Genomic DNA, 25,222 nt, shown 5'->3' with positions numbered 1-25,222 from the left:
ACCTGTGAGGCAATCTGGAGGGGGTGTCAGTGGGGGATCTGAGTGGGGATCTGGATGCGCAGGGGCTCGTTGGGGTGGGAGATTCAAGGTGCAGGGACAATGGGACTCTGCAGAATGTCCAAGTGAAGGTGGTTGGGGCTTAGCAGGCAGTGTGTGGATGCTGGGGGAGTAGGGCAGTGCCGTGGGGATCTTGGTGTGGGGGGCTCATTGGAGTGGTCCAGGTGCATGGGGGATAGGGTTCATCGGGATGGGGGTTCGAGTGTTAGTGGCTCAGTGGGGGGTGGTCTGGCTGCAGGTGAGGAAGTCCAGATGCAGGAGGTGGTGTTTGGCAAGAGGGAGTCTGGGTGCAGGGGGTAAGGGGCTTGGTGGGCGTCTGAATGCAGGTGGGGTGAGGCTCAGCAGGGTGGAGTTTTGGGTCAGGGAGCTCAGTGAGGGGTCCAAATGCACAAGGGTTGGGTGGAGGAGGGAGCAGCTACCCATACAGTGATTCCTCCACCAGTATCTGAGGAATGATGGGGGCAGGAAGTGTGGGGTTGTGTGCAGAGTTGGGGGAAGTTTCTAGGGGCAGTCTGACCCAGCCGCAGCTGTTCTGTGCAGAGGAAGTGTGCTCCTGCCCCACCCCTAGCCCAGCTGGGTTTAGCAGGTTAGGAGCCACTGGCTGGGACATCACCAGCACTGAATGGGTCTGGGGAGGTCCACATGCTAGGTGGGGGCTCAGCTGGGGGTATCCATGTGTGAGGGGGGCTCCAAATTCAGGCAGGGTGGTAGTTCAGGTGCGGAAAGCTCAGTGGTGAGGCTCTGGGTGCAGGGGGGTTTGGATGTACGAGAGTTGGATGGATGGGGCTTGGGTGTGATCTGGTGGGCACCAGCCATGGTATCCCCAGCCCCTCCCCTCCATGGTCATTTACCTCTACGCCAACTGCTCTGGTCTTCCCTGTCAGAAAGTCATTTTTCTGTGAGGAGCAAAGAAATTTTCTGGGGACATAAATTCCTCATGCTCACAGTGGTGCAGAATTACCCCAGGAGTAGTTTCTTTTCTTCTTCGAGTAGTGTCCCTGTGGGTGCTCCACTCTAGGTGTTGACGTGTCCTTGATCTGAGATTTTTGCTAGCCGTGCTCGTCTGGGTTGCACATGCGACGTCCCTGTCTTGCGGAGCCCTTGACACCCTTTTCGGCACACACAACCCAACCCCCTCAGTTTCTTCTCAACCATCCGCAGTCTGAGATGGAGCCATCAGCAGTCCTTCTCAGCTCGTCAGATAATTAGTTACTAGTTAGTTATAATGTTAATTTTAGTCAGCTTTTCTCTTTTGATTATTTACCTTCCCTGTAACCTTCACACACACACACACACACACACACACACACACACACACACACCCCATAAAATTGTTATATTTTCCCTTCTCTCGCCCTCATAGAGTAATTTAATTTTGTTCCCCTTCATGGAACTGTGCATCATGCTGGGTTCACCAGGTTTCAAAAGATGCACTTCATGTAGGGACACAATCCCAGCATCTGATGGACACTCACAATGTGTCAGATGCCTGAATGAGGGATACATAACACAGAAATGTGTTCACTGCAAGAATTTAAAAGCCGGAGCCAGACAAGACAGAGATCTCTGGCTGAAACTTATCCTTATGGAGAAGTCACTCAGATCCTCCTCTGATCCTGGACAAGATAATACCTCGGCAGAGGGAAAATCCACTAAAAAATGCCATCCTTCCCCACCTGGAACTGAGTCAGCCAAGAAAATGAGGTCACCAGCCACAGCAGGTAAAAGAACTGGTGCCAATGAGGCTGTAAGTTCCTTGGGTATAGTCCATGTCTCAACCCCAAAGGACTACAATGTCCCCATGTGGAGATGAGAGGCACTGACAAAACCATGACCCACAAGCCATCGATTAAAACGGCAGCAACCATCCTAACATTGTGAACAAAACTGATGAGGTCCATGAAGGATTCATGAGTCACACTGTGCACCCTCGGCATGTATATGTCTGTGACAAGGAGGAAACAATATAGTGATCAGGCTTACCCTCAGAGATAACAACAATATCCACAGCACAGACAATATGAACACTCAGGTACTAGAGACATACTTCAAAGACGCTGACAGTTGAACCATCAACCATTGACATCTCAGTCGGCACCCTTCAAACCACAGTTTTGAAGCCTTGGTCAAGGGTCTACATGACCTCCCTTACCATTCCAACAGTGGGGTGATCCTACCATTGACCTTCTCTACGGTACAAAATGGAAAATGTCCTCATTTCTGCTGGGAACGGGATCAACAGGAGACTCATTCCCCCTCAGCTGGAATGTAGACCTCCTTTACTCATTTCTTCCTGTCCCGATGATACCCAGAACTATCCACAAAATACGCACAGACAGAACAAGGGTAATAATGACAGCACCATCATGGCCCAGACAAACATGGTATACTTACCTATTGCAAATGTCAGTGTGCATACCGATCACTCTACCATTGTGCAAGAATTTCCTATCCCAAGACAACGGACAGATTCTCCATCCAGACCTGAGGAAACTTCACCTAACAGACTGACTCCTAACTGGTTCCGGCAAGAGAGGCTGGAGTGCTCAGAACAAGTGAGACACATATTACTAAACATTAAGGCTACGAGGAAAACTTACCTTCAGAAATGGCACAGGTTTGCCTCATGGTGCAAAGAGAAACAGGCCTCGGGCACAACCGCATCAATTCCAATCTTACTGGTCTATCTCCTACACCTAGAAGAATCAGAATTATCAATTAACTCACTCAGTCCATCTAGCAGCCTTCACTACCTTCCACAGTCATATACATAAGACGCTTTTTTTGCACATCCAACGGTGAAACGTTTCATGACTGGTATTCAGAATGTATATCCAGATATACGACCTCCCACAATACCGTGGGACCTCAACCTAGTCCTAAGGACCATTATTAAACCACCATTCGAGCCCTTAGCAACATGCTCACTAATGCATATGTGAATGAAGGTGTCATTCCTGGTGGCCATTACATTGGGTTACCGAGTAGGCTAACTTGGAGCACTCATGGTCCACCCACCATACGCAATCTTCTATAAGGACAAGGTTACACTCAGGCCCCATCCAAAATTCCTCCCCAACGTCGCATCCAGTGTTTCATTTAAATCAGCCAATTCGCATACTTACTTTCTGCCCAAAGCCCGACAGCAACACACAGGATATGACCTTGCACACACTGGATGTCAGACAAGCACTTGTGTTCTACCTAGAAAGAACAAAGCCCTTTAGAAAAATCCCCCAAATGTTTTGTATCAATCACAGAATGATCCAAAGGTAACGCCATATCCACACAAAGATTTTAAAAGTGGATTTCAGGTTGTATCCATACATGCTAGACACAGAGGTGCATCACCACCACAGGGACTCAAAACACATTCAACCAGATCAGTGTCTACATCCACAGCTTTTCTAAATAATATACCAATTTTAGACATATGCAGAGCAGCTATCCGGGCCTCAGCCCATAACGTTCACAAAACATTATATCATTGACCGATAATCCAGATGTAACACATCTGACACGTCAGGACTATCAATACTCTATCTATGCAACCTACAGACTCCGAAGTCTCTTCTACCAATTAAGGGTACTGCTCGAGAGTCACTTAGAGTTGAACACCCACAGGGACACTACTCAAAGACGACGAGAAGGTTACTTACCCTGTGCAGTAATTGAAGTTCTTTGAGATGTGTCCTCCTTTGGGTGCTCCACTTCCCACCCTCCTGCCCTCTACTTCAGAGTCTAGACATAAGGCTCCACGGTAGAGAAGGAACAGAGGGGGTCAGGTCTGGCATGCCAAAAAGGGCGCCAATAGCACTGCAAGACAGGAATGGCGTATGCATGACCTGGACAAGCACTGCTGGCAAAAATCTTCGATTAAGGACACAAGGTCACACTAACACCTAGAGTGAAGCACCTACGGGGGACACATCTAAAAAAACCTCAGTTACTGCACAGGGTAAGTAACCTTCTCCTCTTGTCCTATTGGAATATGATTCTGTAAATACACATGTGAATAACTTTATTCAGGCAAGAATTGCCATTGAACTGAATTTTGATGCTCGCTTGAATAAAGATACTGGTATTTGTAAGTGTTCACAGGATCTGTACCATTAGACTATAAATTATTGCAGCAGGAACTGTTTTTATTATAGTACAGTGCCAAGAACATTGTGCTTGATGATACTAAAATCTCCTTACCTTAAAACTTGGCTTAATATATAAGTGCTCAAGCTTGGAAATTATAAATAAGTTCTTCTTTCCATACGTGTGCATGCATAATTACCATTGACATGAGGCATTATTATGTAGAGGAAAACAAATCCCACAGTGTGTGTATCTGTCTTATAAGCTTTTAATACAAAAAAAAAAAAAAAAAAGCTTTATTTCAGACTCTTGAATAAATCTACATTTCATTATTCTCCCAAAATTATTTCTCCCTTTCATTGTTTTTAAAAAAACTTAGCTATAACATATATATACAAAAGCAAAAAATTAAAATTTAAAGGTGGTAGGTTTTTTTTTTTTTTTTTTTTTTAATCAACAACATAAGAATATAGTTCAGCCTTTTAAAGCTCAGATGCCTAAAGTAATGCACCTAAATCCATATTTATACTCCCAAATAAGTGGCCTGATTTTCAGAGATTCTGAATGTTTAAAGCTATCATTGACTTCATTTGATATATTATCAGAGCAAAAGTTAAGAAGAATTGTTTTTGTACACAGAGGAGGCAGGGTTCCTTCCTATTGTGTAGGGACACCATCAAAATTTTGAAATAGGCAGCATACAGAAGAACTGTGTTACAAATTATACAACAGTGAAGAATGTTATCCATGTATTAGGTTGCTCAGATATATACTTTTTCAAGTGATTCCAGTCTCGGGGCAAGACGAATCAGGTTTCAAAGTGGATTTTTTGTGCAACATTTAACAACCTTTTTATTCTGTGCTTTTTGCCTTTTTCTTTAAAGATTCAAATATAGTGGTTGCTTTCTACATTTACAGAAGGAAATCCTTCATGTACTCTTGCTGTAGCTTCTCATGTGTCTAGTAGTTTTAGCCAAGCTTAGCATAGAAAACAGTTCACTAAACCTAGATGATTCCTGTAGGTTAGGCAAATTTTGTTCTACTAATTAAGGAAATTTTAAGGAAATCATCACAGTCCTAGTTTCGTCAACACAGACAATTCAGAACTTGTACATCTAACTCTGTCTCTCTCATTACATAAGGTACAGATCAAATGGCTTCTTCTCCAAGAGGAGTCTCAAGTTTTCCTTGTTTTCAGAAGTAAGGTATTCACTAGGAGTCATGTTGTATTATGTGGACAGATTTGCTACCTGGTAATGATCAAGACAGATGGCATCTACTAGAAAAAAGCATGTTTATTACCATCTATGTATAACTGATACTATTCTACTTATAGAATTTTAGGGACATTGCAGAAATAAACTTAACTAAGTCCAATCGTTATTTTGGGTTTAATGTATCTAAAATCTATATAAAGCGATAGAATTTCATGAATCTAATTTACATTTTAAGACTCAGCACAGATATAATTGATTTTCTTTATTGAAGGCTGCTATGACATCTCTGTGTAACTTGATTGTACATAATTATTGTGAAGTACTTTTGCCTTCTTATATAATATAATGGGATTTGGGGGGATCTAATATACCATCTGTGGTGTTATGAGGAATAATAGGCAATTGCATGAGAGTTTTAAAATAATAATGTCCTTTATTTCATTTGTCTCAGGTATGCCAACCTGAACAGCAACAACTTTCAGAGAGGTTACAGTTAACTGGCAAAAGCAGATAGAACACACATGGAGTATAATATATGGTGACTAGGACAGATCAGTCATGTTGTTATATTAATGATACTTAGTAATTCTATACTTTCTGAAAGCTCTTTCCAAAGTTGGTTAAGCACAATTATCCCCTTTTTAAAGAATGCGTTCTTGTAGTAAAGAGAGGTTAATTGAGTTGTCTAAAGTAACACTTTGACTCAGAGGCAGAGTTTGTAATTAAACCCCAGGTGATTCTCAGACCTGACAGGCAAATTTGGCGGCAGTGAATGGGAGTCAACTACATAAAGTAGCCTGCGTAACTTACGTTGACTTCCTAAATTCCCTTCTGCATGCCGTCTCCACCATGCCGCACCGATGGGAAATGCATACCCGTCGACACAGCACTACGCTTTTTGTAGAGGTGGTTTTATTGGCTTCCGGATCAATTGATCGGGTCTTCCCTTCTGCTCAATCAATCCGGATAAATTGATCTGATGGCGGCGCATTTGCTGCTGCCAGTGTAGACATGCCCTTATACTTTGTCCATTGGTCCCTCAGAATCAAATTGTTCTGGACTGGATAGGCATGATAGAAATATCATACAGAAATACATAACAGAAGCAGAGAAACTTGCTTTCATTCTTTAATAAATAACTTGCAGTAGGAGATGTAACAACTATATGAGTGGTGCATACACTAAAAACTGTGCATCTTTTAGTAAATTGATTCCAGAAATCTCAAAAGTCTAGAGAAATTTTTTTTCATATTTAAAAGAGAAATACAGTACACATTTCAGATTTACAGATGTAATATACCTTAGGTGGACTTTTAAGAATAAAGACTCAAGACTATGAGCCATCCAGAAAATGCAATAGTCCCCTACAAATGATCTATAAATAAATTTCTGTTATGAAAGCAAACAAGTAATAATTAATAATGAAATTGTATCACAGAGGTAACAAGCTTTCCTTTTTGGCTTCACGTTAACGTAGGTCATGAACCACCCATAGTCTACAGGGCCTTGGTAAGACTTCTACAGAACAAAACATTTTAATAAGCCAGTCGTAAGGGCTTTGAAGATTGGAAAAGGAATTGGTCCATTTGAGGCTTTTACTCTGCCAAAGTGGCCAACCTAAAAGCTGGAGAAACGTTGCAGTATAGGTTAATGAAATACAGACTTATACTGTAGTTTCTGAGGAAAAAGTGATAAGTATCAATCCTGTAATAAAACAGATGTCATCAGTTTCCAGGTAAAATTACCCCATTGGGGAGATGTACTTCATTATTAGTGGTTAGAGTCTAAGTACTACATAGTAGGCCTACATGAAGGACATGGGGGCTTATCTGTTTTAATTTATAAATACTTTGTGTGACCAAATCATTGGAAATGTTTACTGTCTGACTACAGTGGAAAAGTGTATTACATGCATAGGTGGTTTAATTTAATAGGAGGGCTGTAAAGAAACAAGCAGAAAGCTAACAGAATGGTTTCAGATAAAAGACCTTCAGGAAAATAGGTCAGGAAGGTTAAGAAACTATACCTGTGGTGTTAGTTGAGAAAATGCTAATTCGAAGCTCAGGCAAAAGCTACACAGCTGTTCTACTCAGGCTGGGAATAAACAAATCAAAAGGACACTAAACACTGAACTCTCTCTAGAGAGGAGAAGGCAGTTGTCAGGGAACTCAACTAGAAGGTCTGAAGCAGTTGCCCTTCCTAATCTTCCAGCGGGATGGTAAGATATTTATGTGTATAGAATATTTATTGTGTTAAAAATCTTTTCCTTTTGTGATTTACTGTTGCTACTGTCAAGATTAAACAATATTTTCCTTTAAGGAAGCTGTCCAGTCACTGTAATTAACTACTGGTTACAGCTACCAAAGGGAAGTCTTGCAGGTGCTGAGCCTTTGTTATATTGTTAGTACCCTTAGTATTAGTGTTAGTTTATTTAAGGATTTTTCACTGGTGATGCCCTTACAAGGGTTCGAATGTTGTCTGCCGTGTGCAAGGACTATCCCCAACAACTATCCTCATACAAGGTTCTTGATCTGGATAGGCGAGGTGATGTTCGATTTGTAAATCATTCACAAAACAAATTCAGGTGGCTAGAGACCTTCACCTGAAGCAGCGCCTGCTCGAGCAGGCCATGAGGCCTGCTTCAGTACCAAGACCTATGTTGGATTGGAGGTTGACCTCAGTGAGTGATGTCAGCTCGCACTCCACAGCCGCTGCCTCTCCAAAGCAGTGTAGAGGCCACTCTTCTTCAAGAGTGCCAAAGAAAAGGTGTCAAAAGATGAATCATGACCACTCCAGGTCTGGTGGAGACTCTTCTTCCTCCTGCCAGCACACAGAATGGAGTAGGACCTTCCACTTCCAACCACTCCCCAATATTGAATATGGATGTGAGAGAGATTGTATATTCAACTTGTGTTCTGGCCCCAGACTATCCATAGAGTCCAATACCGACAAGGGTGATGCTGGCACTTAATACTTCCACATCGGTGGAATATCAGGTGGCGGTGAACCGCCCCAGCCTTTACGTCCTGAGCTCTCATTTGGTCTAGGACTTAGACAGGACTATAGCATCCCCAGCCTTGCTGCCTAGACAGGCCACTAAACTTTCTCATCGAGACTGTGAAAGGGAATCTGGTGCTGGGCTTGGCACAAGTAAACTCCTCGGCACTTCTGCACTTCGCACCACTGATGTTATCATGGCAACACTCCCCACCCTCCACTTCAGCACCATCAACAGCTTCGATATCACCACTGGCATCAGTACCGCCAGCCTAATACCATCTTCTGTGAAATATTTGGAGAAACGCTATTTTGTCCCAATGCAGAGTTTGAGCAGTTTTACTGCCACGCCTGTCCTAATGCACTGATCATAACCACAGTGAATGACAGAGCTTGACAGTTTGGATTTAAGTCCACTTCTAAGGATGGACTTAATGGATAGAAACATCTACACCACTTCTTCCCTGCAAACAAGCAGGCATGTTGTCCAAATTCAATTTTGTAAATTGAATGACTGTCTAAATTTACAAGACAAGCACCTGATATTTCCTTGGAGGAATTTCGGGCATATATTGCCAAAGGCTTTTTAGTGGCCAAAATGTTGCTGCAGTCCATGCTAGAAGTGGCAGATACTTTGGCCAGAGTGATGGCCTCAGCGTTGACTATAAGAAGGGTGTCCTGGCTGCAAAGTTTGGGTGTTGTTCCAGGCGTGCAGTAGACTATAGAGGACTTGCCCTTTGATGGTCAGATCCTTTTTTTGGACACAACTGATGAAACCTTGCACTCCTTCAAGGATTCTAGGGCCACCCTACATTCCTCGTAGTGGAGGAGAAGTGGGAGAGTACGCTAGCAGTGCAAAGATGCCAGCAGCAGCAGTACTGCCTGCAACACCCTTTTGGGCAATTTTTCCTTCCCCTGAGACAGCAGGAATACTCCAGAAAGGGGCACTGGTCCCAGAGTGGACGCATGTGGGTTCTGCGTTTGCCCATTAGACACATCCTCCCCCAATGCCACCCAAGTCCCCATTTTGACTTGTTTTACTTGTTTGTTTAGAGCAGTTGTCCAGGACAGTCTTCCATTACCCTCTCCCCATCCACCCCCATTCGGGAACCGGCTAGGTTGCTTTCTCAATGATTGGGGTTCAGCTACCACCGACAATTGGATCCTAAGCACTGTCAGATTGGACTATGCTATCTAGTTCTCAACACACCTCCTCCCTTCCCTCGCTCCCTGTTGTGCTTCAGGGACCCTTTTTATGAGATACTGCTCCTCAAGCAGATGTGCTCTTTACTGGCTTTGGGAGCAGTGGAGGAGGTTCCTCCACAGCACCAGGGTCAAAGTTTTTATTCTGGGTACTTTCTGGTTCCCAAATCCAAAGGAGGGATAAGATCTATTCCTGACCTCTGCAGCTTCAACAAATATATCAGATACATGAAGTTTTGAACAGTCACCTTATCAACACTACTCCCTCCCTGTGTTGAGTCAGAACAACTGGTTTGTTGCTCTGGACTTTTAGGGTGCTTACTTTCAAATAGCAATTCTCCCGATCCACAGAAAATTTCTCTGGTTCATCATGACAAATGTAATTTTTCAATACATGGCTCTTCCTTTCAGTCTGTCTTTTGTCCCCCAGGTTTTTTCCAAATGTATTGTCATGGTGACAGTGTACCTCAGGACGAAGGGAATCCATATCTTCCCTTATCTGAATGACTCTCTACAAAGGCAGTGTTTCTCAACCAGGGGTACCCATATCCATGGGGGCACGCAGAGGTCTTCCAGGGGGTACATCAACTCATCTAGATATATGCCTAGCACTAGCAAAGTCAGTACAAACTAAAATTTCACATAGATAATGACTTGTTTATATTGCTCTTTATACTATACACTGAAATGTAAGTACAATATTTATATTCCAATTGATTTATTTTATAATTATATGGTAAAAATGAGAGAGTAAGCAATTTTTCAGTAGTAGTGTGCTGTGACACTTTTGTATTTTTATGTCTGATTCTGTAAGCAAGTAGTTTTTAAGTGAGGTGAAATTTGGGGGTACACAAGACAAATCAGACTCCTGAAAGGGATACAGTAGTCTGCAAAGTTGAGAGCCACTGTACTAAGGCCCAGAGAAGTTCTGTCTCACATAGACATTACACAGTGCTTACTCTTCCGTCTGGGCCTCGTCCTAAACTCTGGAAAGTCAACATTGGTTCCCACTCAGAAAATCAAGTTCACTGGGACCTTAACAGACTCTACCAATTCTAGAGCTTTTTTTTGCAGACAGAGCGTTTTCCAACAATTCTCCTTTGTCTCTGTCGGAGATGTGACCTTCCATGACAGTTCATATGTGCCTGTGGCTACTGGGCCACATGTCCGCATGGATGCAGGTGGTTCAATTTGCCAGGTTATACCTTCACCATCTTCAAATGTGGTTCAGGACAATTTACCATCCAACCCTTGGTCCCTTGGACAAGTTGGTCCACCTCCTTACATTGATCCTAGACTCCTTGCACTGGTGGACCGTTTAGGGGAATGTATGTCAACACATTCCCTTCGTCTAGCCCTTACCAACCCGGACTATTGTCACTGATGCTTCCCTGATTGGTTGGGGAGCACATCTGGAGTCGCTGAATATTCAGGGCCTGTTGTCGGAGCCGGAAGCTTCACTGCATATCAGCGTGCTGGAGCTTTGGGCCATCTTCAATGCCTTTTCTAGGCTTGATCAAGGGTTCAGTGGTTCACATATTTACCGACAAGACCTCCACTATACATTATGTGAACAGGCAAGGTGGGGCACACTCCAGGGTGCTCTGCCAAAAGACAATCAGGCTGCGGCAGTTCTGTATTAAAGAGAGTATCGCTCCGATAGTTGATTACTTGCCCGGGGTCTAGAATCATCTCGCAGACCAGCTTGGCAGGAATTTTACTTGAGTCACGAGTGGTTCCTGAAGCCCAGTGTTCTTTGAATTAACTTTGTGGCTTGGTGCATCCCAGCGATCAACCTGTTCACTACAAAGGACAACAGGAAGTGTTGACTGTACTGCTTCTAAGGGGGCCTCAGTCTGGGCTGCCTGACGCCTTCCATCTCAGCTAACAACAAACTCTTCTATATGCTTTTCCTCTGATCCTGAGCATTTCACAGGAGATCCTCAATCTGAAAGCTGATCGGGCCAAGATCATCCTCATTGCCCCAGCAGGGCCAAGGCAGTGTTTGTTTCCCTACCTTCTCGTGTTGTCAGTTCAGCTTCCCATACCCCTTTTTTTGCATCCTAAGCTGCTCACATAGAATCATGGTTGTTCTGACAGGTTAGTGATCCCCCAGAGTCAATAATGAGTCAGTTAGGGAATAAATGAGTTTTATTATAAACACAGGAGTAATATAGATTTTTAACTAGTTATACTCATCTAAACAAACAATTAACTATAAAATATAGACTAATATAAAAGGATATAAAAACAATTAAACACAAAACATAAATTGATATAAGAAAGTATTAAACAGGCAACTAACTATAAAGACCTAAACTAATATTAAACAGAAAGTAGTTCCCGTTTGTGGTGCCCGTTTGTGTCTTGCAGTTAAACAGACAACATAGCTGTAAAATACAGACTGATAGTTAACTCCTCACCATACAGGCTAATATCCACAGCATTATTTGATTCAATTCGGCCGGCAAAAAGACGTTTCGTGCTTGGGGGGGGGAACACGGGAGCGGGAGAGTCTGGGACCAGATGATCAGGCTGGTTGCGATGAGGCTCTCAGTGGGGTCTTGGGAAAGACCCCTCTTTATGGACAAAATGGGACATGAAGGGTTAACTGATTGGCCAAGGGATGGGATATGGGCTTCGTGCTAGCACCGGATTGGCTGGGGGACACTTGCAGTTTTCCTGGTTGCTGGGGAGTTTCGTCTTCCATGGTCAGTTACATTCCTCATATATGACGTGGGAGCCAAAGGTGCAGCCGATTCCATGGTAACGCCCTAATAAGGTCAGGTCGTGGGTTGACTGTTAGCCCGAATGGATGGGGAGGGGTGCGAAGGGGGTCCATGTGCAGGAATTCGTCCTGCAACAATGGTCACACTTTGCATCCCATGGTCAGCTCCCTGTATTTCATTGCATGGCTGCTCTGTGGGTGAATGAAAAGGAAGAGTGATGTTCTGTGTCGGTTTGACAGGTCCTACTCAAGAGTATCAAACATTCTTCCAGAACAGCCTCATCAGCAAAATGGAAGCAATTTTCAATGTTGTTGTTGGCCTGTGGAGTTCAGCCAATGCTGATTAGTATCCGTCTTGAAGTATTTACTGCATCTTCAGTTGTCAGTCCTTACACTTAGCTCGATGAGGGGTGCATCTAGCACCTATCTCAGCCTTTCATCCATCTAGTAATGGAAGATTGGTGTTTTCCAATGCCATGATAGCAAGATTCTTAAAAAGGGATTCTTCATCTCCATCTTACGGTGCAGGAACTGGTTCCCTTGTGGGATCTTAACACAGTCCTGGTGGCTCTAATGGGATCTCTATTCTAGCTTCTGACATTCTGTCCCTTTCCTCTCCTGTCAAAAAACTGCATTCCTCGTGACAATGACATTTGCAAGGAGTGTGTGCATGTTGTAGGTATTGATGGCAAACTATCGCTCTCCAAAGACAAAGTGACATTGTGGTCTCACCAAATATTTCTGTCCAAAGTGGTCTGTCAGTGAACCAGCAGTATATTTGCCTGTATTTTTCCTAAGCCTTGTTCATCCCTGGAGGGAGCAGCATCTTCATGCATTGGACTTCAGATGATGTCTGTCCTTTTATCTGGACAGGACTAAACCCTTTCATGATTCATCTTATCTGTTTGTGTCATATGCAGATCGTATGAAAGGATAGACAGTCTCCTGACATGATCATGGATAAATTCCTGCTTCCACACTGCATATGAAACAGCTTTGGCTACCACTGTGAACAGGTGCAAGCCCATTCTAGAGAGCACAAGCTACATCAATGGCATTTTTAAGTGATGTCTCAATATTTGACATTTTCAGGGCTTCCATATGGTCATTGATACAGACGTTTATGAAACATTATGTCATTATTGTGGCTTCCAGAGCAGATGGAAACTTTGGGAAGGTGGTCTTGCAGTCCTTGTTTAAATAGACTCTGAGCCCCACCTCCTGTGAGTACTGCATGTGAGTCAACTACTGCATCTACCTGAAGAAGAAATGGTTACTTACTGTAACTGTAGTTCTTTGAGATGTGATGCAGATGTGTACTCCATGACCCACCGTCCATCCTCTCTGCATCAGAATATAGTCTCTGGTCCTTCAGTGCGAAAGCAGTGAAGGTGTTGAGGCGACGCTGTCTCATATAGCCGGGGAGGGGCAATGGCCACGAGGCACTAGCGCCTCCCTCCTACTAGTACTGCTTGCTCAAGTGCTTTAGTTCCAGTATTCTGGGCATGCGCACACCTAAGTGCAATACACTTCTGCATCACATCTTAAAGAACTGAAGTTACAGTAAGTAATTGTTTCATTCACCAATTTTAGTCATGATTTAAATCAGTAAGCAGGAAACTTTGATTTAAATCATCTGTTTTAATTTTGTTTTGCATTTGTACTTTTTAGTTATTTTCCTAAAGAAAAGTTGATTCTCATTGGTTGATATCTATTTAAACATGTTGATTTACAACTAAATATAATGTTTACATTATATCTTTTGCCAAGCAGGAGGGTACACCATACATATACACATTTATGCCTTTATATAGTGTAATATACATTTATTTTGATTATTAATTTTTACATTTTTATTACATAAAAAAATGGTGAGGGATGTTTTTCTTATTTACTAGACAATGATGATTAATGTTTTACTTGTAATTTGTGTCAACCTCTGTTTGGGTGGAAATTGGAATTAAATTAAAATATGCAAAAACAGTATTATTTTTTAATTAAGACTTCTCCGGTAAAAAAATCCTTTAATAGCTATAAGCGATATAGTTACTAGCTTCCAGTGAACTAAGCTAAACCATACAAAGGCACCCTCGGTGGGGAGTTAGCGCTTTAAGTTCACACCCTGTCTTACCCCACACTAAATTTCCTGAGTAGATAAGCCCTTAATTAAATAAAACCACCTTAAAGGTACAGAATTCATAAGAAAAAAAGTTTATCAAAACATATTTTTGCCTTACACAAAAGAAGGAATATATGTAGTTAGTGAATTGAACAGATTATTTCTAGTCACTATCATTCAGAATTTTAGAACTAGCAGATCTCATCCTCTCACACTTAGTTTTTATTCATAGATTCCTGCTTTTCAACTTCCAATCAGTTTGAATGAACTAGTTATGGAATTTAACTATTTGAATAAACTGAAATGAAAAAAATATTCTCTCTGCACCTGCAGATAAAGCTACTGCTGTCAAAAGCTGTCATAGGTTGTCATAATTTCATGTTTATTTTAAGTTAGGCTTATTTTTAAATTAAAATTTATTTTAATTTAAATAAAGCCAATTTACATAAAATAATCCAATTTTTTAATTTTTAAAAAATCACTGATTTTATCCACCTTGCCTTTCTGAGAAATCATGTTTGGTCAGCCCTCAGAGAGGTGAATGCACAGGACCTGTCAACTGAAGGAATGCTCTCAGAGAGACTATAGAGGCGTCAAAGGTGCAGATAGCCCTATAGGGGTGACAGTCCAATCAAAATTTTTAGAAGTGAGAGTAATAACTACTGGAAACAAATTACTAAATGTCACGGTGGATTCTTTATCACTGACCATTTTTAAATCAAGATTGGATGTTTTTCTAAAAGATATACTCTAGGAATTATTTGGGGATTGTAAATTGTGTTATGCAAGATGTCAGACTAGTTGGTCACAATGGTTCCTTTTGGCCTTGGAATCTATGAAAAACAGGACCCATGTATCGCTGGCTTGATTTTTTAGTAAATTTCAGCTAAGATACCTTTGGAGGAACAACTCTTCCAGAAGTGAGAACAATTATTTGCATACACTCCAGGTGCAGTCACTGTGTTCGGTATACCTACACCAAATTATGGGCCTGCTTGGTAAAGGTATGTTTGTGATATGAGACTGTGTGTATTATTTTGAGGCATGTGACAGAGTTGTGATTATATAAGAAAATCTGTGTTTTGTACTTTGGATGTGTGTAAGCAAAGGGAAGAGCTGAATATGTACCTTCAGGAGAGAGAGAGAATTTGTGGCTGCTGTCCAATAGATATACCCCATCTCCAAGATATGCTGAGGTGTCAGAGCTGTTAAAGTTTCTGTGCTATACAGGACACGTTTTCCAGGATGCCATGAGACCTCCAATTTTCCTATTAATTTTCTTCCAACAGTTATTAATAGCTTTCATGCAGTGTTGGGGTGAGGGAGTGTGGCATGTGGGAAGGTTGGAATGCAGGGGATTGAGTGTGGTTGGCAGAATTTAGGGATACTGGGAGATTGGGGTGCACTGTCAGAGCTGGAGCTACAGGGGGTTGGGGTGCACTGAGAACTGGGAGTGCCATGCCTCCCTCAACTGAGCCCTCAACCTCTCTCATCTCCCCTATCATTCATCTCCATTTATCCCCCTCATCATAAACGCTTTCCCCTCACTGTGGCCCCAAATCCCTCTCCCCCAATCCCTCACTCCTTCGTCCCTTAGTTTCCCTCTTTTCCCCTGCACAGACGCATTCACGTCTAATTATTTTTCCCAAAAATTCTTTGATTTCATTTTCCCAGAAAATAAAATTGCCACCCATGACTCACAAATCTTCAGTCACTCAGTTTAAACTCCTTTTGTCTTCCGTGAGACTTGTGATTAACTTATTCTGAGACATATTAACTGAAGGATGTGTTCCCAGCCACAAAGAAAATTATTATCTCTTAGTTTAATGCAGTACCTGCAGCAGAAGGAAACCATGTTTTGTGGGTATCTATATCTCAGGAATTTCTTAGTCAAAGCATACCAAATTTGTTTCACTAATTCTACCCTGTGCCCCCATGAGGCATACCAAAATTCACATCAATATGAATAACAGTTGAGATTTTAGATCTCTTACAAGAGTTGAGTTTACAGCATATAAAATGTTGGAATTGGAAACACTCTAGCCATTTTCTTCTGTTTTGGCACATTCACAGTGTAATAAATGTATGTTATCTTAAATACTGTTCTCTGTTTGGGTACCTCAAAGAATTAGTGAATAAAACTCGACAGATTGAGACCATTTTGACCCATATAATATCAATAGTTTGATCTCTAGCTCTGTGCAAAAAAAACAAAACAAAACCCAAACCCTCACCTAGAAGCTTTTTTTTTTAAATGGCTGTATTGGGGGGGGGAGGAGGAGCTTATATCTTCTGATGCCTAGCTCAAATGACTCCAAGTTTGGATCAATAACCCTATGCTGCACCTTCCTGAGAAACACTAAATTTCAAATAAATCCAACTACAGATGTCAATTTTAGAGGATTTAGAAAGTTCCGCCTTTAAATGGATGTCATGCCGCAACCTTAATTACAGTAGCGCTCCTGCACCCCTATAATAATTTGATCAAACCAAATTAGAAGGGACTATGAACAAAGAGGAGGATAGTGTGAAATTTGTAGAAAAAATTAAATACTATGATCCAACTTCCATTAAAGTACATGGAAAATCTCACAATGATTTCAGTGGGAGTTTGACCAGGCCATATAATAACTGGGAAAATTCAATGGAATTATTGCAGGATCCAAGAAGGGCTTCATACACTAAATAATTATATCTGTACAATTCACCACATAGAGGCTAAAGTTTCTAGATTCCTCAGAGGTAATAGTAAAAGGGTAGATGATAAATTTTTCGCAGTTGTCAAAAGGGGAGAAGTTGGTAATCAGATACCCAGAACTAGAAGAAGAGAATTTTAAATCAATAGAAACTAATTGTTGACAGTCAAGCCAATCAGGCAATGGAATAATCAGCCATAAGGAAACCTGCAATGTGCTATTACTAAAAGTGTGCAAGCAAAAACTTGATTTAGCAGGATAGGTATTCCTCCACATATGCAGTAGTTGAACAAGGAATCACTTCAGCTCTACATAATTTGAAAAAGGTATTTTTATGGAAGGATTAAAAACAAAAAATTTAAACTGTTGCTGATTTTGAAAGTAATAAACAAATGAAAGCCATTCTTTGGCATTAGAAAGCTATTTTGAAAATAATTTGGTGGCAAAAAGGTCTTGTCTCCTCCCCCATGCACAAGCAAGTTTCCATTTATGTCCTATCCCCACCTAGCCACCCTCCAGCAAGTTGTCATTTAAATCCTATGTAACCACACTTTCAGATCTTAACAGACCAAGCAAGGAAGCTTTTGAAAGATTTAGTGCTTGAGACAAGAAGCTCTCTGGCAAGCTTTGAGAACAGATGGAAATATTTGTATTTTACAATTTCTTTCTTTATCAACCTTTACATCATTAAACAATCAATGGCTGGCATGTTGGGAAATATACAGTAATATAAAGTTTACACCATTCAATGCTGAACTTAAACTCCAAATGGGAAAAGTGTACTTTTTGTGCAAGATAACTAAGTCCCCATTTTCATGTATTTCACTAAATTGGGTAATTTGAAATTGATATACCTAGTGCTGGAGATAGGTTTTGGTTTCAAAAGCATACTACTTGAACCCAATCTTGTTTTATGTATGCTTGGCCCATCTGCTTCTAAATTGTCTTTTGTACATGAGCCTTAATTTAAAAAGGTCTGCAAAAGGTAATCCAACAAGAAATTTTAGAATGAACGAGTAAATTAGAAAATGTATTGAATAGTTATATTCTATATAAAAAAGTTGTTTAGTAGCTAAACCACAGTTCTGGGAACCAAAAACTCTTGATTATTTAAAAACAATTTGCACTCATCCTGGCAAGTCATTTTCCCCTTTCTGTTTCTACATTTGTAAAATGGGAATAAGACTACTTGTTCCTGACACACAGGGATATCGTGATGAATTAAGTTCATGTTTATACAGTTTATACAGTGTTTTCAATATGTAGAGGATTGTGTGAGAACAGTTTTATTACTATTTTCAAATAAGGAAACCAACTTAAATACTTACATTGTAGCTATATAATAGAAAAATCTGGTGCAAAAATAAAAGGTATCTTAGCACTAATAATAGAAATTACATTTTTTTGTGAATCTAGAGGTTCTGTTCTACTTTTAAACACTTAGAATACAAACTATGATGCTTTGCTATTTCAGGGTGTGAGACAAATAGCCTTTTATTATTTATAACCCTTGTGGTTATTTATAAACTGCACCATTTTGTAACTAGTAATTTTAAAATATGATAGTGTAGTGATTTACTCTTATTTGTAGCTGAAAAGTCCACTCTGCATATTTTTCCATCTTCTTATACAATCAGACCTTTAATATAAGGGAGATGGAAGGTGAGTTAAAAAGTGAAAATATTAAATGTTAAGACTGTGCTTTATTAGAACAGTCCAGAATTTCTCCATGGAAGTAGAGAAATATTTCAAATACACTGTGGAAATAACTTCCTCCTCTTTTTTTCCCCCTAAATAATTTAGCTGTACATGCTCATCACTTACTGAGAACCAACCATGTGCTTGATGCTCAACAAATACTGCGGAGTGCACAGATCTTTCCTCAAGGGTTATACACTATAAATTAGATATATGATGCAGTTCAAACATAGAATACAGAAGCTGAAGGAACAACTTTCGAATAGTGACATTTGATTTTTTTTGTAATATTACTGTTTATATTCTATATGTGGTAGGTTATTGTTGAAAGGTGCTGTGTCTGAAGCAGTGATCTGAGAGAAGTGTGAAATAATTTGGTGGACAGAAGAGGGGGAGAAGGGAGCTCTATAAGTGGGGAGGAGGAAGGACTCAAATGGAGTGTTCAGAATGGAATCTTAAGAGTAGCTTTAGATGACAGGAAGGGACTAGGAGTAAATGACAGGGAAGGTTGGTGGTAAAGATTTAAAATGCCTTGAAGTTGAAAAAGAATAAATTGAATGTGGAAGGCAAGGGCAAACTCCCACAGGGGTTCAGAGGCGTGACATGGTTAGAGCTTTGGGATATGGTAAAGATTTTATTTGGTATAGATAATCGTAGAGTGAGGTGAAGAGCAGAAAAGCTGGAAAAGAACACACTCCTCTTGTAGTCCCTGAGGGAAAAGAGTATCCTAGCAGAAAGTGAAAGTGAATTCTGTTTTGGCAGGCCCTTCCCTTTAATGTGTTCAGTGAGTCATTTTTATCCAACCAGATTTTATCATGTTGCTGCTAATGGACACCTCAGGCCTTTGTTGGGGTGTTCTTGGTATCTTTTTGGGTTCTTTGTCTCTGAAATACTTATCCCTGTCATTGAGTTGCAATTCTAAATTATCCAGCAGGCAACAGGCAATGGCTCTTATTTATTTGTGTATTTATTTAACTCCTTTGTCATACCGAGATACAATATTCATAATAGTTCTGCAGCTATATTTTATTTCAAACACCTAGTATGCTCTGTTCTTCTGTACCATGTTAATAATATATTTTGGCATTCTCAGGAAATTATTCTATGCACTATCTTATTTTCTTCCAATATTTATAAGAGGTGAGTGCAGTACCAGATTGGCAGAATCAGTTTTTTCATGTATCATCAGTGGTCTCCATTGCACTTGGTGTTGGATTCCATTTTTCTAAAATATGATAATCTAAAGAGGAGCATTGTTTCATGGAGCATTTCAAATATCTTCTGTTTTGCTTCAAAGAAGGAAGGAATCCTGTGGGTGAGATCTTCACCCCTTACTTCAGCCCCTTTATGCCATGTAAAAGGGTCAAAATAGTGTAAAGGGTCCTGAAAAGCCATGTATGCCTCCGGGGTACGATTCTTCTGACAAAGGAACTGTGGTAGACAGACAGAAGGCTGCCTTCAGAGGTCACATTTGCAAGCTTCAGGATGGGAGGGGCATGCCAAGGGCTGGACCACTGCCCATAGTGCTGCAGAGGTTGCAAGCAGCACTGTACTTAATAGAGCAACCCAGGACAGCTCTACCCTGACCTCTGATTGTATTGTCAGTGGCCTCTCCAGACCCTGGAACAGTCTTGGATTCAGAGCGGGGAGCAAAGGTGGCTTAAAGTTCTGGGTTGCAAATTCTTTGCTCTTAGACACTGAGCACAGAATCTCACCCTATATTTCCGTTCCATATAAACCTTCTGTGGGAGAAACGTTTCCATTCACACCTTTCCATTTCTCATCCCTTCACTAAATTCAGCCAAAGTCCTGAGAAAGATAAGGTATGATATATCAGAATAACTCAAGCTAAATCCTTCTTGGATATGTTTGTGGTTTGAATGGGTCACCTAAATCTGGCCAGAGGAATTCCTCTGTATCACATCGAACATTCCCTTCCTAGGAGAAGATTACTTGGATCGGTCTGCTTCTCTATCTATCTATCCCTGAAGGCTTGCATCCTGCTGGTAGAACTATAATATTGCTTTAAACTATGAATTTATTATATTCTTGCTTCTAAATTTTATGAAGAGACAGAACTTAATTCACACCAATGGTCAGCATTATTACTGAGGCATGGTCTACACTAGGAAATTAGGTCAGTATAACTACATCATTCAGGGGTGTGAAAAATCCACATCCCTGTGTGACACTTAAATTGATATAATCCCTGGTGTAGAAAGCATTGGGTCAATGGGAGAATTCACCTGTCAACCTAGCTACTGCCTCTCGGGAGGTGATGTACCAGTGCTAACTGGAGAAGCCCTGCCATTGGCTTAGTGTCTTCACTGAAGCACTATAGTGACACTGCTGCAGCAGTTTATATGTAGATATATACTTAGTAGAGACTCTAGTCTCTCCAACTGCTAGTATTAATCAGCCCACCTACTGGTGATGATTACCTGGTAGTCACTGAAATGAGGATCTATGGTGAAAATTCATGAAGGAAGACTATACCACCCTTTATGAAAGCATGTGCAATCAGTGAATGTCTCCATTCTCATCACTTTTGGGTACTATGAACCGTTCCAAGTCCATTCAGCGCTGCATTCAACTCCACTGGTCAAATCCTGACCTCATTGAGATCAATGGCAAAATTCACATTCACATTGACTTTTGTAGAGCCAGGATTTCATCCCAAGAGCTGCATAGGTAAAATATGTATGAAATTCTAATAATAAGTAATTTTTGGTTTTGTAATTAGTGTAACAAGCTAATAATGAAAAACTCTAAAATGTAAATATTTCCAGACTAAAATTCAGGTATATTATTTATAAACTATATCTATTATTCTTATGAAGAACATTTAAATGTTTACTTTCTTCCTGTGTATGATGTGATAACCATATCCTTGACTGAATGAATTCATATGAGCCCAGATTATGATTTACCAAGCTCTATAAGGAACTATCCCAATTACTGTACTGAAATTTTAATTAAATATTCAAAATGTAAAATAGGGTGCCAGACAATTGAAATTTAATTAATGTTTTGTTTGTTATTTAAAGAAATTCCTTTTCAGCTCTTTAATTTCCCTATTTTCTCTATATTTGGGGATTCCAATTCTCTCCCCCCTCCTTGTTTCATGTAAATATGAGTAGGCTTTTTGCTTCACAAGAGTGAAACTGAGGTGAGCAACTTTATTGCTGGGAAACATTTTGAACTATCTGGCTATTATCGTTAATCAGAGAAGAGAGATTGGTATTTTCATAGTACAGGCAATTAAAAAAATAAATTTCCAGTTTTAATGCAGAATCTTGCGTTTGGATTGGATGACACCCATTAATAACCAAACAGGGTATACAGCTTTGCATACTGCATGGTTGAGGAAACAATGCATTATTTAAATTGGATACAACCAATCACAGTGAGAAAATTGTATAATTGAGAAAAAATAAATATTACACAATGGACTAGTAATATCCCTGTAGTATCCCTGCACTCTGATTATCTGAAGCAATTCCATTTCAGAATTAGATGTGTGATATGTTGGTGTAAGTATTGGTATAACAAAAATCTTTTACAAATAGGTTTATCTTACTAGTTTTCCTTTTTGAGATATTGAGAGAATTAATATATTATATTTTAGTCTCAGCAGAAAATCTGGAGAAGAACCTAAGGCTGATGGAAAGGCAGATTCAACAACTTGAGAAGGATTTGAAGATCTTTCCCACTCCTGATGATATACATGACAAGTTTGTGACAAAGATGTCTATATCCTTTTGACAGTTAAATATCTTATGAGGGCTTGTCTAAGATTTACTTAACACTTCACATTTATTTGCGTAACCTTTGTCTAGTTTGCATCATTCATATTTGAAAACATTAACCCTCGTTTCCTTAAAGACTAAGTATACAGAACAGCTTAATCAAAAAATTGACCCTTAATGCATAATATGAAAATGGCAGTGATTCTAAATTGTGTACATAAAAACATGGAAAACTTTTTTATTGATCAAAAAGGTGGAAATATGCTCCAATAAGAGTGTTAAAAGCTACTTTTAGAAGGATAAGTGCTATGCCATGTTTTATTTCACCTTGAATATAGAACATAGAAATAGGAGAGAGCCATTCCAATTAGATGTTTGCCTTTCTTGAGTTACATATTACCATTGGGATTTTGTACACTTTTGTGTTGGTGGCCTGCAAAGCTTTTCATGTTTCTTCATATTCTCAGCTTATGAGACTTCTCATCTATGAAGACAGCTTCTGCTTCATTTGTTTTTGACAAAACTTCTTGTTTTTGTGTTTTTTTATTAAAAGCAATGGCTGTGATCCTTTCTCTTCCCCTTAGGGGAAAATTTGGTTCCATTTCTTCCTACCTGCTGATGTCCATGCTCTATTACATACATCTTCTCTCTGTAGCTGTTCTCTCTTTGCCTCCTTCCCAAGTGCTCTCTTTGCCACAAGTGAAGCAGCTGGCAAGGGAGCAGGTAGGAGGAAAGAAGAGAAAGAGACAACTACTTTCAATCACAGCAGCAATCCCTTGCAGCCAGGATGCAAAAATGCAGGACCTTTTGCACTTCTACTTTCCTCTTCTGTGTTGGGGGTAAGTAATCCTAGTGAAGCCTTATGTCTTCTGGTCCTCTCCCCCATACTAAGTAGTAGCAAGGAAACTGAAGAGAGAGTCATTTTCCATCATTCCTTTAGCCAAGAGTTCATTCAGAGATGCAAGTGTAGGACAGACAACACTGCAAGGCTCTTCTCTGTTCAGCCGTTCACTTTAAACACATTTCTGTTAAAATAAATACTGAAACAGTTAACTGTTGACAATTATAACATGTTTTTGCTTTTGAGTAAACCATGAAGATAAATGGTGTAGTTCACACCTTTCTCAGTGCTACCGTTTCAGTGTTTAAAGACTCGAGGGATAACACTGTTTCCATTCTCATTCAGAAGGATTTTCCCCACAATGACAAGGGCGAGAATAATTTTAAGTGAAAAGTTAATGTACAGAAATGATTTTGTTAGAGGTGCTGGCTTTATGCGACAAACGGATTTGATGTTAGATGCTTGTGGTAGATAGGGAATATGTGACATACATGTGGTAAGAGGAAAACAGGCAATCAGAATGTGAGAATTATTGAGCAAACACAGGGTAAGAGAAAAGTGGGAAGATTTTTATTTGTAAAATCTTTTCCTAGTAAATTTGAAATGGCATAGAATGCTAAATAGCATTTTATATGGCTCCCATTATGATGGTGGCTGAGCTCTTGAGAACAGACAATCGTGATGAAGTAGAATCATGCTATTTTGCTCATGGTGGATTAGTATTGATTATTGTTATAAGGGATTTATTTTAATGTATTTTAATATATTGGTATTACATTACAAATATTTTATGTCAATATATTATAAAGCATTACCTTGCGACCACTAATAATTTAAACCCAATGTGACTTTTACTACTCTGAAAGGCAATTAAAATAGTATGTTGTAATAGGAGCAGCATATTCTTCGATTCCATTAAGACACATATTTCGTGTGCTGTTTTAGTCTTGTCTGATATTAGAATAAGTTTGTTGATACAGAACATGTCATGACCACTTTTTCCCAATTATTTCCCCACTTTAGAATATCCAAATGTGACATTTTAACTGTTATTTTGATCAGTAAATACTGGTAACTGAAGTAGTTAGCTTCACCTATTAACTCTCCCTGTAGACAGACAATAATTTAGGAACAGTAGATCTGTGTATGGTTTCTGGTAATGCCTGTGAGCACACTAATTAAAGAAGCTCACTTTCAGGAAAACAGGAGCTACAATAAATTACTAAAGCAAAGGAGGCTTGATGTAAAGGTTAGATAATCCTACACAGCATGATGAAGTCTGGACCTATCTTTACTTTTATTTCGATGACAGGGGAAACTGAATGATGCTGATGTCTTTAAAGATATACAGCTCATAAAAAGCAGCCAGCAGGAAATCTGAAACAGGAAGGCTGGTGCTTTGTTGGAAACAATTTTTCATCCTGAGTACAATTATGCTCCGTGGACAAGCCAGCTATTACATCCTGTCGCTAAATATCACAACCTAGAGGCCTCTAATGAACTGATTAGCATTCTTGTTTCTCTTGCAAGTCAGATATGTGCACAGTTGATGCACTTTATTATTGACAAGTCTATAATTATAAATATTCCGCTTATATATTGGATTGTGCTAGTTTGCTGGTTGTCATACGTATATTAGTTTAAAAACAGTTAAATTCATTTATTGAAATGCTTTGTTTGTTTAATTAGGAATGTCAAAGAAGTCAGACCTAGAATATTAAATCCATTCATGCAGATGCTAGGAAAAAAACACAGACTGAGCAAACTATTCTTTTATATTCAGAATAGAGAATATATGGATTTGAAAAGAAGATTTTAAACAAACGCTTGG

General features: G+C 40.0%; 1 protein-coding gene across 3 annotated transcripts in view; it reads left to right on the top strand.

Moving 5' to 3' along the window:
- DIAPH3 (diaphanous related formin 3) overlaps positions 1-25,222 on the top strand; it is a 581,492-nt gene that overhangs the window by 382,085 nt on the left and 174,185 nt on the right. For all 3 annotated transcript variants that reach the window (XM_067563206.1, XM_067563204.1, XM_067563205.1), the window contains one exon: positions 22,430-22,555. In XM_067563206.1, coding sequence (XP_067419307.1) covers positions 22,430-22,555 — 126 coding nt within the window. The remainder of the gene's footprint in view (positions 1-22,429; positions 22,556-25,222) is intronic.

This window comes from Emydura macquarii, unplaced genomic scaffold (genome assembly GCF_026122565.2).
Source record: "Emydura macquarii macquarii isolate MOO-44397 ecotype Brisbane River unplaced genomic scaffold, CSIRO-AGI_Emac_v2 contig_2473, whole genome shotgun sequence".
In the NCBI taxonomy this organism is placed as follows: domain Eukaryota; kingdom Metazoa; phylum Chordata; order Testudines; family Chelidae; genus Emydura; species Emydura macquarii.
The sequence above is the reverse complement of the archived record's forward strand: the minus strand, read 5'-3'. Positions and strand labels throughout refer to the sequence as shown.